At 32.6% G+C, this 16,260-nt stretch overlaps 2 protein-coding genes across 6 annotated transcripts in view; one reads left to right on the top strand and one right to left on the bottom strand.

The window, feature by feature from the left end:
• LOC120635687 overlaps window positions 1-1,268 on the bottom strand; it is a 73,488-nt gene extending 72,220 nt beyond the window's left edge. For 3 of the 4 annotated variants that reach the window (XM_039906795.1, XM_039906796.1, XM_039906792.1), the window contains exon 1: window positions 1,202-1,268. The gene's annotated coding sequence lies outside the window, so the exon portion shown is untranslated. Of the gene's footprint in view, window positions 1-1,003; window positions 1,066-1,201 lie in introns of those variants that run through there. The other variant, XM_039906793.1, reaches the window with a different exon arrangement.
• A 798-nt stretch (window positions 1,269-2,066) lies between these two features.
• Window positions 2,067-16,260, top strand: part of LOC120635571 (segmentation protein cap'n'collar-like) — a 43,954-nt gene continuing 29,760 nt past the window's right edge. The window contains exons 1-5 of one of the 2 annotated variants that reach the window (XM_039906583.1): window positions 2,067-2,201; window positions 3,078-3,214; window positions 10,389-10,562; window positions 11,634-11,873; window positions 12,649-12,817. In XM_039906583.1, the coding sequence (XP_039762517.1) occupies window positions 2,144-2,201; window positions 3,078-3,214; window positions 10,389-10,562; window positions 11,634-11,873; window positions 12,649-12,817 (778 nt within the window). In that variant the 5' untranslated portion in view covers window positions 2,067-2,143. Of the gene's footprint in view, window positions 2,266-3,077; window positions 3,215-10,388; window positions 10,563-11,633; window positions 11,874-12,648; window positions 12,818-16,260 lie in introns of both variants that reach the window. The other variant, XM_039906584.1, reaches the window with a different exon arrangement.

Below are 16,260 nucleotides of genomic sequence, written 5' to 3'. Positions count from 1 at the left end.
AGTATGTAGTATATATATATTTCTTATTTTTTTTTTTATCTCTTGCCTGTGTACGCTTCATTGTTTGCACTGTCCCTCTTGTTTTCTATCATTACTTTCACCAAGGGTTGTCTGTAAGAGATTGCTTTTGCAATAAGGCCGCCTTTGCACACAACTGTAATTAACTTTTTTATTATTTTTTTTTTTTTAATTGTTTTCAATTTTACTTATTTTTTTTGTTTGTTTTTTTGTGTGTTTCTTGTATTGTTTCTAAGTTTGTGCAATAAAGTATTCTAAAAAAAAACCTAGAAAAAGCCAGAGAGTAACTCAGCAGTTGGTCTTTTCAAACCTAAATATTTTACAATCATTATTGTCTTGCAAGAGATGAAAGTGGTGTGTAGTGCTTACATACTTGCTGTAATAAGTGTTTAACAAATAATTTTATCTTATGCATTCTCCTTCTTTGAGTTAATAGCCGAGCTCTTGTCAGTGCAGGACTCCCCAATTTTCCCTGTCCATGGCTTTACCTTCCTATAAGTCCCAACCTCTTTTGTTTTATTTCTTACAAACCTATGCATTGTTAAACTGTGTTATTTTTGTAAATTATGAAACTATTAAACAAGCCAGCTAGCAAGCTATTTCAACATTGTTAAACTTCCTTATTTATCTAACTGCGTAGTCAGCTGAGTTATGTTTATCCAACCCAGTCTCTCTATATGGGCACCCTAGAGAAACATTTAGCCTTTACCAAAAAGGTTTTAAACCATATTACCAAGACCATTTTCGGAAAACAAATTACACAGTTAGTACAGAGGGACAACCGAGTCGGACATGGTAGACAAATCCAAAAAAAAAAATTAACTGCCAAAGGTTAATTCTAAGACGTATTTACGGACAAGTAATAATAATTTTAGTCAAAACACATTCCGCAAAGCCAATCTTTTTATTAATAATATTATCCTAAAAAATTACACACTACATTAGATCACACCAACTATATGAACGGAATGTTCGCATTACTTACAAACAATGCTAAATATTTGGAGCGTGTTGGCCAAACATTATTTTTTGTTCCAGAATTTAAATCGCGCCGGCAACAGTTCCCGATGAAGCACATGTTACGTCAAAACATCAATCGCTTTTATCATACCATTGAGTTTATATCCCTTCAAATGCGGGAATATAGCCCAATAAGTCAAATAAATAGAACTTTCTTACTTACCGGTAAAATAATGATTCCTCAAAACAATAAAATCGCGAAAAAAACAAAAAACCACAACGCTTCCCCTTTCGCGTTTTGGATAGACAAGCAAAACAATGTTGCTAGGCAACAAAAATAAAATTTACTGGTCTTTGATAAAGATTTAATAAAATAAATGCGAAAATGTGTCTGCTTGTTTTTGATACCTAAGTTTGACTCAACCAACATTACGATCAAAATCAAAGGAACAATCTTGGCGAAATGGCGACATTTTCATCATCATTATCATATCAACCCATTTACCGGTCAATACAGGTTCTCGTCCCATAATCAGTAGTGCTAACTCAGGCAGGAGACTAAATTATATGCCCCGATTATAACGTGCTCACATGCTAAAACACAGGAACATGGAATAGGACAAGTTTACCCCCGATTTATATTACAGTAGGTATTTTATTTGGATATTATTTTCACTTGTGCGCCATTGCTCTGAGAGTGGATTAAGCTGTTGGAGAAGATACATTTTTATCCTTTTCCCGGGGAGATTATTATCTCCTGCCCATGATAGCTGGGCTAATGGGGCTAAGGTAGTAGACTAGGCCTTTACCCCATCGGCCCGGCTAACTTGCGGCACGCGGATAACTCTCAGACACGCAGGTTTCCTCACGATGTTTTCCTCCATCGTTAAAGCAGGTGATATTTTAACCTCTTAAAATGCAAACAACTTATAAAATTTGGAGCTTCCGAAAATATGAAAAACTTTTAATTTTATGAAAAGATTTAATTTTTCGCTGTAGAAACACAACGCTTTGACATACATTTGACAATCACGATTACGATGATTGACATTGACATTTGTCATTTGACAAATGACAAACTGACATAACCTATCGTCTGAGAAGTTTGGCCAGTGCAAGTTTTCGTAAAAAAAAGTGTTTTAAAATCGGTTTAGAACCATGAAGAATGGATGATTTCGTGAAGAACGTCCCCTCCTACCAATTGGACCAAGAAATATTGGACGGTAGGTGCTTTAAATGTAGTTTCTCGAATGAAATTTGAGACACCCCAGTTCCGAGAATCAACAGGTATGACGCAAAAGTACTTGTAAAGTTTTGATTTTATTTTGAATTTTTGCATTCTTGTTACTTAGCAAAACTATATTGGAACTGCGTTTTATTAAACGTTAATCTACATAATTGCATAGTTTTGTAACATATACGTACGAGTTACGAAACTTTGCCCTACTTACACGTATATTTATTTATGTAGTAGTTTTCCTATTATTTTGCATAAACAATACTTGTTGGAAAGAGGTTATTATTCCGATGGGGTATTATACCAATCATAAAAAAAAATTTGTACCCCTACTTTTCCCTGGGATTATTTTTTAGATTATTATCTGTATTAAGTTTGATAAAAAAATTACGCAGTGTCAACCATAACATAAGCTGTGTTTACATTGAGTGAAAAAAACAAAATTTAAATTTACTTTGTTTTTTTAAAGCTAATATGTATATAATATTTTTGAGTATTATATGATATGTAACACAAATATATAAAAACTGAAATATACTCAACCTAAGTCAGTTAGTAGTAGTAAAGAAGCATATTTATTTTTCCATACAAACTAATTCAACCATTCTGTTACAACCCTATTGAAGATAAAAGACCAACGCGTGCATAGTAACTATGTTACGCAATGTGTGCCTAATAAAGTGACAGGAGTCTGAATGGCAGTGCTTTACTCATAAGCTATTAGGTTTCACAGATTAGTCTCAGAGACAGTAAATAATGTACCTCTAAACCCAATGTTACTTTACAATTAACATTTCGGTTTTCATTGACACATAGTATATTAGTCTATGATTAAATACTTGTCTGTGTCATTATATTCTAGCGCGCGGCATAGGAATGACTGTTGAAGAGGTAGCAGGGCTACCAACATGCAAATACACACAGCGTGTTCTTGAACTGAACCTTGCCGAAGATGACCTGGCTTTCCTAAAAATGCTGAGGCGACGGATTAAGAATAGAGTGAGTTTTTAAAAATATTTAGTAGTAGTAGAGCTATTGGTGACAGAGCTCATGGACATAGGTCTTTTGTAGGGATTTCCAAAAACCAACGGTCCTGGGCTGCTTCCAGCGACTCGTTTGATGTTGTCTGTACACCTCTTTGGGGGCCAACCAACCCTGGTCGACCACCAACGATAACTGTGCGAGGTGGCCATTCCAGAGCCTTGGGACCCCAACGTTCATCGGTTTTCCGATCTACGTGGCCCGCCCATTTTCACTTCAGCTTTAGAACTCGCTGAGCTATGTCGGTAACACTGGTTTCTACAGATCTCATTTCTGATTCGATCACGTAGAGATACACACATAGCTCTATTCATCGTCCACTGAGTGACTCTGAGCCTTCTTATGAGGCCAATATCAAGCGACTACGTTTGAGATCCTTGATGGCTTGTTTGCTGCTGTAACACTTTACATTTAAACAGGTTTTCAGGTTGATCAAAATAGGGCGGTACTTCGAAAGACATGTTACTTGCGTAACCAACAAAGTCACATTGTCAAAGTCAAAAATATATTTACTGAAGTCGGCCCATAGATGGCACTTTTGATGCGTATATAAGAATTACACGGTAGTGAGATGATGGCGATAACCACATTTGTAAACTTAAAACTAAAGCTACGAGGGTTCCAAACGCGTCCTGGTCTAAGAAGAAGCCGACAACAAACTTAGCCGGGTTTTACTTAAATTAACATTGTTTGGAGCCCCACGACTCTCGGGGCTCGACAGTGAGCATATCTTTGCCGGATTCGGCTAGGCTGGCTTCGGCCTTAGAGGCGTTCAGGCACAATCCCGCGGATGGTAGCTTCGCACCACCGGCCGCTCAGCCGAGGGCATGAACCAAATATCCGAAACTGCGGTTCCTCTCGTACAGAGCAGTATTACTATCGCAACGACTAGCCTTCAGTAGGGTAAACCTAACCTGTCTCACGACGGTCTTTTACCCTATTTTTAAGCAATTTTATAGATAAAATGAAATGGATACAGAGTTTCAGGACGTCATAGAAGAAGAAAAATGCAACTAACTTAGTCGAGAAAAAAAAAACGATATTTTTTTTTAATTTTAACCAGAATTGTATAAAAAAGAGGTTTTGTTTTGACCAAGTTTGCTAGCGAATAGAACCGACTGTAAGTATAAGGCGAAGAAATCTGCAATGTGTAAAATCTTGTGTTACACTGCCATCTCGTATTACACTTAGTGGTGAGTGACGATGCAATAACCGTGGGAACGTTTGTAGTGCTATGTTTAGTGGTATAAGTGCGTGGAATATTATCGGGGGGGCGCAGGTTCGGCTTACGATTTCCTATAGTTTTAATTTTCTAATAGTTCTGTGTAGTAGCCCCTCTAATACAGTTTCCTTTACCGAAAACATATGTATATATATATATATATATATATAAATATATATATATATATATATGTTTGTATCCACAATGATTCTCCAAGTTCACGGGATATTATAAGCGCAAGTGTCCGCGCGAGCACACCTCACCCTCTATTCTCTCATTTTCATAGTCAGATGAGACGGCAGCTCCGACGCGACCGGAAAGATATATATATATGTATCCACAGAGATTTTCCAAGTACGCGTGATAAGCGCAAGCACAGCTCACTCTCTATTCTCTCACTCTCATAGTCGACACGACCGGAAAGATAACAGGCCTGGACAGAGAGCTTAACGTGCTCTCCGAGGCACGGGGGTGAATCACCACCAATTTCTAAACCCCGCGCTGATACCAATTTCTTGATAGAAAAACCTAATGCTTTTTATTGGGTCTACCCGAGGATCGAATACAGAACTTCGTGGTTGACATTCAGTGAACACGAACGATGCGCTTTTCATCTAAGTTCCGTCGCTAGCCCGAATCCCCGTCACTCCTGTCGCCGGAACAGAGGTTCGGCCTAACATGAGCCGCTCTCAGGCGGACGATAACTTAAAAAAAAGACAAAATTCATTTATTTCAAGTATTCATTTATTTCAAGTTTTCATTTATTGCAAGTATTCATTTGTTTCAAGTATTCATTTATTTCTAGTACGTATAAGCACTTTTGAAACGTCAAGTCAGTCTGTTTGTAGTGACTCTACCACCGGTTCGGAAGGCAGATTCCACAGAGAAGAGCCGGCAGAAACTCAGCAGATTGCTCCTTTTACAGTTTACAATCTCCAAAATTTTCTATCTTGCGAGAGATGACAGTGGAGCCTCCTTCCAAGCGGCCTTGTCCTTAGGAAATTCATCAATTGTATAGTAGCCACGATTTATTAAATGTGTTATAACACATTGTTTAAACTTATGCATTGGTAGGTCCTAAATTACCTTCCGTCCAAAACTGCTTTCATAAGTAATATCATAGAAGATGTTACCTCGATTTATTAAATGTGTTATAACACATTGTTTAAATTTATGCATTGGTAGGTCCTAAATTACCTTTCGTCCAAAACTACTTTCATAAGTAATATCATAGAAGATGTTACCGCCATTTATTAAATGTGTTATAACACATTGTTTAAACTTATGCATTGGTAGGTCCTAAATTACCTTCCGTCCAAAACTACTTTCATAAATAATATAATAGAAGATGTTACCTCGATTTATTAAATGTGTTATAACACATTGTTTAAATTTATGCATTGGTAGGTCCTAAATTACCTTTCGTCCAAAACTACTTTCATAAGAAATATCATCATTCAATCAATCTCTCTCTCTCTCTCTACTACATGGCGATTAAAGGTAACGGCTACGTAACTTAACGTGCCAGACATATCTACGTGCAGTAGCTATGTTACTGGAAATAGCGTCACGTTAACCTTAGTAATGTTACCTCGATTTATTAAATGTGTTATAACACATTGTTTAAACTTATGCATTGGTTGGTCCTAAATTACCTTCCGTCCAAAACTACTTTCATAAGTAATATCATCATTCAATCAATCTCTCTCTCTCTCTGTCTCTCTCTCTCTCTCTTCTACATGGCGATTAAAGGTAACGGCTACGTAACTTAACGTGCCAGACATATCTACGTGCAGTAGCTATGTTACTGGAAATAGCGTCACGTTAACCTTAGTAATGTTACCTCGATTTATTAAATGTGTTATAATACATTAACTACTTCCATAAGTGATATCATCGAAGATGATTGCTTGCAGGTTGGACTGCAGATGAGTGAGTCACGGCTGCGCTATATCAAATGGATTGGGGCGGCAGTGATTCGCATATTCAAATATTTTTTTTTTAATATCTGTTAGTTATTTATTTATTTATTTATTTATTTATTAGCTTTTCAAGGGAAACAAACAGTATAATTATACATAAAAGTAATGCCGTATTTTTGTATCACATAGACCAATGAAGTTTCCACAACTTGGTTATACATATAACACGATAACATTAACCACAATTGCTTAGGAGTAAGTACCTAGCAAGCAATTATTATACAAAAAAAGAAAAAATAATAATAATGTAAGTAAAACAAAAATGAAAAACAAAAACTTTAAAGCTATAGTACTTATTTTGTCAAAATAAATTTTCTAAACGTGAAAAATTTTGACATTAAAAATGTCCGTCTCACAATATTTGTTGTTAAAAGCATTGCACGCACTTTTTTGCCGAATACCTTGTCTTCCATCTAGCCCACGCAAAGGGAGGTTTACGCCTTGCATTTAACCTACGACATGCAAAATCGGTATTACTTAGAAGTGGGGAGTCAACTAAATTATGTATTATTTTATATAACAACATTTGATCTCTTAAATCGCGTCTTTTTTCTAAAGTAATTTCAGTTGCAGATATACTGTGATCACATACTAAATTGCGACGTTTAATATAACGCAGAAATTTATTATAAATCCTTTCAATTGCATCAATGTACACGTTATACTGCGGATTCCAGCATGCTGAACAGTATTCAAGAATAGAACGTATTAAGGCATTAAACAAAAGAACCAGAGTTGACGTCTTCTTAAAATCCTTAGTAACACGCATGATCATCATCATCATCATCATCTCAACCAATTGACGTCCACTGCTGGACATAGGTCTTTTGTAGGGAGTTCCACAATGCACGGTCCTGGGCCGCTTGCCTCCAACGGTTCCCAGCTACTCGCCTGATGTCATCTGTCCACCTCGTTTGGGGCCGACCTACGCTGCGTTTACCGGTGCGGGGTCGCCATTCCAGCACCTTAAGACCCCAACGTCCATCGGTTCTCCGAGCTATGTGCCCGCCCATTGCCACTTCAGCTTCGCAACTCGCCGAGCTATGTCGGTAACTCTAGTTCTTCTACGGATCTCCTCATTTCTGATTAGATCACGTAGAGACACTCCTAACATAGCTCTCTCCATCGCCCGCTGAGTGACTCTGAGCCTTCTTATGAGGCCCATAGTTAGCGACCATATCTCTGATCCGTAAGATGACTTGCGCATGATAAAACCAAGCATTCCAAATGCCCTATTATGTAGAAATAATATATTTTTACTAACAAATGAAAAGAGTGTGTCCGTGTAACCTTTACGCGCGAGTTGAGTTTTTATTCTCTTTGTTATTCAAAATTGATCTGTTTGAAAATATTGGAAATAAATAATCCTAACTGATTACGATATTTGCCACTACAAATACACAGCGCATAAGTCAAGAAGCGTGGAGCATGTGACATATATACTGTACTTACGACCAATCTAAATTATCTTATATCTTTAAACGAGCAATTCTTGTATATATATAATTGGAATCTCGGAATCGGCTCCAACGATTTTCATGAATATTGGAATACAGGGGGTTTCGGTGGCGATAAATCGATCTAGCTAGGATTCATTTATATTGGAATCTCGGGCAAAAACTGCCAAAAATATCCTTTTTGAGATTTTGATGCGTGCGATGTGTGAACGGTAAACGTTACGCCAAACGACGGAAGTATATCGGAATTGTCGGAATTGTTGTTTCTTTAAAGTTCTATAAAACAGTTCGCGACTACATCCTAATATTTTTTTAAGTCTGCTAGTTATTTTTAAATAGCGGAAACTACACAGACGTCTGACGTAAGCGTTACTTCCGTCAGAAAAAAAATCTGAGTTACTCCCTAGTCGCGCCTTAAGAAGTTTTACTTTAAAAATATGAGCCTTGATGCCTGAAATAGAAATTATTTTATTATTATTATTATAAAATAATAACAGGCACCCACTTATTTTCATTTCATTTTTGTTTTCATCAAGGGAATAGGCAATAAAAATCGGTCACTTTACCTGGAAATAGGACTTGCATATATCTAGTTGATCATTATTGATCGAAGTTTGAAACACAATCGTGTCGCTATGCGGTTGACCACGAAATTCGATAGCTGCACGTTAGCTACCGCGGTTGAATGACGTTTTATATCGCGGCGTGATAACTGCCTCGTTGGCGTAGTGGTTAGCATGATTAACTACGGATGACGAAGACCTAGGTTCGAATCCCGAGTCGGGCCAAAACTTAAAGAGAATTGAAACCAGAGTGTAGGTACCTACTTTTTCTGACATGGATGCAAAATTTCAATTCAATCGGATGTATATTTTAATAGTTTTACGGAACAACCGTAAAAAACTCTATAGATTTATATATTAAGTATAGATATAGATAGGTAATCGTGAGGGTACAATAAAGTAAGTCTAACTTAAGTAAGTAATTCCGGACTGTCTATTGACCCTCTAACAATGTTACGTAAGATATTGGATAGAAGCTGGCGTTACTTTGCGGAAATCCATGATATATTATGAAAATTATGAATATCTACGCACGTTTCGCTCCGAAACTTTGTTAAGTTACAATGAACAATTATTCATTGTAAAGTCAACATCTCCGATCTCCAGAAAATTAAGCATAATTTTCATAATGTTAAGTAAGAGACTAACGTCGGCAATGTTTCTTAGTATATGAAGGGGTACAAAAACAAGCGTAAACCTCCCTTTTCGTGGGCTAGACGGAAGACAAGGTATTCGGCGAATAACTTTTTATCTCGTGCGTGCAATACTTTCAACAGCAAATATTGTGAAACGGGTATTTTTCACGTCAAAATTTGCACTTTTAGGAAATTTATTATGGCAAAACAAGTATTATAAGCTTTAAAGTTCTTGTTTTTTTATTTTTGGTTTCAATTTAATTTAACTTCGTTGTATAATTTTCGCTTGGTTAGGTACTTATTCCTAAGCAATTGTGGTTAATGTTATCGTTTATGTATAATTAAGTTGTGGAAATCATCAAACAGCGCCTATCTTCTGCAGATTTCTCAGTATTAGTCAGTATCTTCGGTCACGTGTCCAGGCGTAATGACGTGTCCATTGACGTGTCTTGTGGTTCAAGGGATAGTAGAAGGTAAGAGCACGCGGTAGATTTTCGATGAGATGGACGGACCAAGTGAAGGCCACAATCGAGGCTCCTCTACATGAATGCGCAAGAAAGGCAACCGTTAGAGAAGAGTGGCGAAGGATTGTAAATCGAGCCACAATACCCAGATGACGACCACGAACAGTCTGTCAAGACTGTAACTACTAAGAAGAAGAAGAAGTTGTGGAAACTTCATTGGTTTATCTATATATATAAAAGAGAAAGTGTGTGGGTATGTTCCGTATAGGCTCCGAAACGGCTGGTACGATTGCAATGAAACTTTCAGGGAATCTCCGGATTGACCTGGCGAGTAATCCTGTAAAGTTTGGAGACGATCGGAGCACTCCTTTTTTTGAACTGTCAAACTGTCAAATACAGCTTTTATTTACTATGATGATATTCTATTGTTGGGTGTACATGAGTGTAGATAATGATCTTCACACGCTCGAGAAGAGAATATAAGAGAATGAATACGGAGAGAAATAAATGATTTAATTATTTAATTTATTAATACTTACTCTCTATTTTATTGATATAAAAGTGATACGCACTATTCCATATTTGGCAAGCATACTCTAAGTGATTACGGACCAATGAACTGTAACGAATTCCGATGGTTTAAAATTTTTGAATGGCTTACAACACAATGCGGAAAATAAAACCTAAGGGTTTTAATTTATTGTCGGTCTTTTCATTATTTTTTTTATACACAAAATAACTTTAAATATGCTATAAGAACAAAAACCAACAGCTAGTCTGATGTAAAGATTTATGCTTCTCCCCTCCAGCTGGCGTCGCAGAACAGCCGTCGCCGGAGTGTCGAGCACCTACGCCAACTAGCGCGCGAGTTACGCGCGGTGCGCGCGTGTCGTACCGACGCGCTGAGCGAGCGGCGTACCTTGGTTCACACGAGAACCGAGTTGAGGAACAGCTTCGCTAAGCTACGGAACTATGTCTCCAAGGTAACTTACAGCAAACTTGAGCAAGCGTCATAAGCGTAATCAAGCTTTAAGTTAGCTGAGGAGTTGAGTTGTTCATCGTATCAACTAGTTGAGCAAGCGCCATATTTACATCACGCTTTTACTGAGCTGAGGAGTTGAGTTGGGTGTCGTATCAACTGGTTGAGCAAGCGTCATACATCAAACGTTAACTGAGACGAGACACCGCTTCGCTGAGCTACGAAGCCAATAGCAGCATTACGAGTTGAGTAAGCGTCGTACTAACATCGAACGTTAACTTAGCTGAGGAACTACCTTCAACGTTGATCCAAAATGTAAATATTAAAAACATTAAGCGTAAACTCAAAGAATACTTTTTAGCGAAGTTAGTTGGCTGACTCTTTTGTATCTCGTATAGTTTATATTATTTTGGTACTTACTACTATTAAAAATTAAAATTGACAGTCTTACTTACTATGATTTCTGTCACAATTTAATAATCGTGTGAATAAATGATTTTATTATTATATATTACTTCGTTCCTATCGTTCTACAATGTAGCAGTATGTTTTTCCCACAGCTGGTTTTATTCTTTTAATTAACACCTTAGGTAATCGTTGCAGATAGCCACCGAGGACAAACCTCTGCGGTTTTTTCGGTGTTTTTATACTAACCATTTTATTGTAATTGCTTTATTTAATAAATAAAAAAAAAAAAAAAAAAATCTTAGCTAAGTTTCAGAGCCATATCGCTAATGTAACTTACTAATAGCAACCGAGTTGAGTTGAGTGTCGTATCAAATGGTTGAGCAAGCGTCGTACTTACATTAATCGTCAACTGAGGTGAGGAATCGCTTCGCTATGCTGTTAAGCCAACGTGCAGCATCACCGCGCTAGTTGAGTTAAGTTTCGTATCAACTGTGAAATTAAAATTTTGCTATGATTTTATAGCAGTTCGGGCTTATTTATCATTCACGTAATCCTTCATTTGAAATAGGATTTTTTTTATAAGCTTGTGTGTCATATAAACCTTGAACTATAGTATTGCACAACTATTAGAAAGAGATGTTTCAAATCAAAACCAATTTACTTCCAGGTTCTCCAGGACCGCTCAGACCCAACAAAAGTGCCAGACATCGAACCGGAAAGGCTGCACGAATCTCACAACCACATCCGCAACCAAAATCACAACCACAATCACGCGAAACCGGCACCGCCAAAACCATCCATAGACAAGCAGATAGACATAAACATATACGACAACCAGATAGACAAAAATATATTCGAGTGCCGAATAGAGAAATTGGTGCAACAAAGTGTCAACCATATGTTTAAGGTATGATGTTTTTGCTAATCGCATGTAAAATAACATCATTTCTGATGATGAAATGAAAAAATTAAAATGAAAAATAATTTAATTTTTTTTTTTTATATCTTTACAAGTTAGCATTTCACTGCAATCTCACCTGGTGGTAATTGATGATGCAGTCTAAAAATACGAATCGAATTTGCACTGGAACACTAAATCGCTTAGCGGCACGTCTTTGTCGGCAGGGTGGTAACTAGCCACGGCCAAATTTCCAAATTGCCCTGCCGGGAATCGAACCCGGGACCTCTTACTTAAATTCATAGCTCTCACCGTTGCGCCATGAAGGTCGTGAAAATATTCACCTTTCACCAATCGATTTTCACTAAGCAACTCATATAACCTAACTAGCCTAGACACATGGTGTGATTTTAGTATAATTTTTTGTGTTTGTATTATCATATTTTATTAGAAATAATAGACATGTTACACAGAAGAAGATAACTTAACAAAAACATTATTACTAATATCATCACAAATAATCTTTTCTTTTTAAACCTACCCTCGTTTTTACGTTTATTTCTTGGTATGGAAGAGCGGTGTCTTCTGACACAGGGTTAGTAATACTACCCTTAAACGAAGGCTCCTGCCATTAGCGTTTACTTAATTTTATTTACCCAAATAAACTATTTTTATTTTTTATTTTACCAATTACACAGGCTACGTTTACTTTGGGGCTAGATGGCGATGTGTGTTCTGTCGTTATATATTTATATTTATTTATTTATAACATTATTTATTACAGGAAAAAGAGAAAAGGATCAGCGCTAAGACAGTGTTCATTGACAAAGTCGGTGACGTCCAGAGGATGGAGTGTCCCGACGGAGTGCTGAACCTCTGCATCAAAGAGAGGAGGTCGCACGGGCGGAAGCAGCTGGCGCCAAGACGGATCGCGTACTACGACGATAATGACGGTGAGAACGTAATAATGGAAAAAAAACAACCGACTTTGTTACACAACTAAAAAGCAAAAAAAAAACATTTTTTTACAGCATTTAAAAAAAAAATGAAGATTTTTTTTTACTACGTACATTATTATATACAAAGTACATTATTTACTAATATACATAATTTACATTTGAATACATTATATACTGAAGTACATTATATACTTAAGTACATTATATACTTCAGCACATTATTTACTTAAAAACATTATATACTAAAGTACATTATATACTTAAGTACATTATATACTAAAGTACATTTTATACTTAAGAACATTATATACTTCAGCACATTATTTACTTAAAAACATGATATACTAAAGTACATTATATACTTAAGTATATTATATACTTATTTACATTATATACTTTAGTACATTATATACTTAAGTATATTATATACTTTAGTACATTATATACTTACTTACATTCTATACTTATTTACATTATATACTTAAATACATTATAAACTTAAGTACATTATATACTTATTTACATTATTTACTTAAGTACATTATATACTTAAGTACATTATATACTTACTTACATTATATACTTAAGTACATTATTTACTTAAGTACATTATATACTTATTTACATTATATACTTTAGTACATTATATACTTAAGTATATTATATACTTTAGTACATTATATAATTACTTACATTATATACTTATTTACATTATATACTTAAGTACATTATTTACTTAAGTACATTATATACTTAAGTACATTATTTACTTAAGTACATTATATACATATTTTACATTGTATACTTAAATACATTATATACTTATTTACATTATATACTTAAGTACATTATATACTTTAGTATATTATATACTTATTTACATTATATACTTTAGTACATTATATACTTAAGTATATTATATACTTAAGTACATTATATACTTACTTACATTATATACTTAAGTACATTATTTACTTAAGTACATTATATACTTATTTACATTATATACTTTAGTACATTATATACTTAAGTATATAATGTACTAAAGTAATAAGTAATTTACTTTAGTACATTATATACTTACTTACATTATATACTTATTTACATTATATACTTAAATACATTATAAACTTAAGTACATTATATACTTATTTACATTATTTACTTAAGTACATTATATACTTAAGTACATTATATACTTACTTACATTATATACTTAAGTACATTATTTACTAAAGTACATTATATACTTAAGTACATTATTTACTTAAGTACATTATATACATATTTTACATTGTATACTTAAATACATTATATACTTATTTACATTATATACTTAAGTACATTATATACTTTAGTACATTATATACTTTAGTACATTATATACTTAAGTACATTATATACTTAAGTACATTATATACTTAAGTACATTATTTACTTATTTACATTATATACTTATTAACATTATATACTTAAAACATTATATACTTATTTACATTATTTACTTAAGTACATTATATACTTATTTACATTATATACTTAAATACATTATATACTTATTTACATTATATACTTAAGTACATTATATACTTAAGTACATTATATACTTAAGTATATTATATACTTTAGTACATTATATACTTACTTACATTATATACTTAAATACATTATAAACTTAAGTATATTATATACTTATTTACATTATTTACTTAAGTACATTATATACTTAAGTACATTATATACTTACTTACATTATATACTTAAGTACATTATTTACTTAAGTACATTATATACTTAAGTACATTATTTACTTATTTACATTATATACTTAAGTACATTATATACTTAAGTACATTATATACTTTAGTACATTATATATTTAAGTACATTATATACTTACTTACATTATATACTTAAGTACATTATTTACTTAAGTACATTATATACTTATTTACATTATATACTTTAGTACATTATATACTTAAGTATATTATATACTTTAGTACATTATATACTTACTTACATTATATACTTATTTACATTATATACTTAAATACATTATAAACTTAAGTACATTATATACTTATTTACATTATTTACTTAAGTACATTATATACTTAAGTACATTATTTACTTAAGTACATTATATACTTAAGTACATTATTTACTTAAGTACATTATATACATATTTTACATTGTATACTTAAATACATTATATACTTATTTACATTATATACTTAAGTACATTATATACTTTAGTATATTATATACTTATTTACATTATATACTTTAGTACATTATATACTTAAGTATATTATATACTTAAGTACATTATATACTTACTTACATTATATACTTAAGTACATTATTTACTTAAGTACATTATATACTTATTTACATTATATACTTTAGTACATTATATACTTAAGTATATTATATACTTTAGTACATTATATACTTACTTACATTATATACTTATTTACATTATATACTTAAATACATTATAAACTTAAGTACATTATATACTTATTTACATTATTTACTTAAGTACATTATATACTTAAGTACATTATATACTTACTTACATTATATACTTAAGTACATTATTTACTAAAGTACATTATATACTTAAGTACATTATTTACTTAAGTACATTATATACATATTTTACATTGTATACTTAAATACATTATATACTTATTTACATTATATACTTAAGTACATTATATACTTTAGTACATTATATACTTTAGTACATTATATACTTTAGTACATTATATACTTATTTACATTATATACTTAAGTACATTATATACTTAAGTACATTATTTACTTATTTACATTATATACTTATTAACATTATATACTTAAAACATTATATACTTATTTACATTATTTACTTAAGTACATTATATACTTATTTACATTATATACTTAAGTACATTATATACTTAAGTACATTATATACTTTAGTACATTATATACTTATTTACATTATATACTTAAGTACATTATATACTTAAGTACATTATATACTTAAGTACATTATTTACTTAAGTAAATTATTTACTTAAGTACATTATATACTTAAGTACATTATTTACTTAAGTACATTATATACTTATTTACATTATATACTTAAATACATTATATACTTATTTACATTATATACTTAAGTACATTATATACTTATTTACATTATATACTTAAGTACATTATATACTTAAGTATATTATATACTTTAGTACATTATATACTTACTTACATTATATACTTATTTACATTATATACTTAAATACATTATAAACTTAAGTACATTATATACTTATTTACATTATTTACTTAAGTACATTATATACTTAAGTACATTATATACTTACTTACATTATATACTTAAGTACATTATTTACTAAAGTACATTATATACTTAAGTACAT

The sequence above is a fragment of the Pararge aegeria genome, chromosome 27 (genome assembly GCF_905163445.1).
Source record: "Pararge aegeria chromosome 27, ilParAegt1.1, whole genome shotgun sequence".
NCBI lineage: Eukaryota > Metazoa > Arthropoda > Insecta > Lepidoptera > Nymphalidae > Pararge > Pararge aegeria.
The sequence above is the reverse complement of the archived record's forward strand: the minus strand, read 5'-3'. Positions and strand labels throughout refer to the sequence as shown.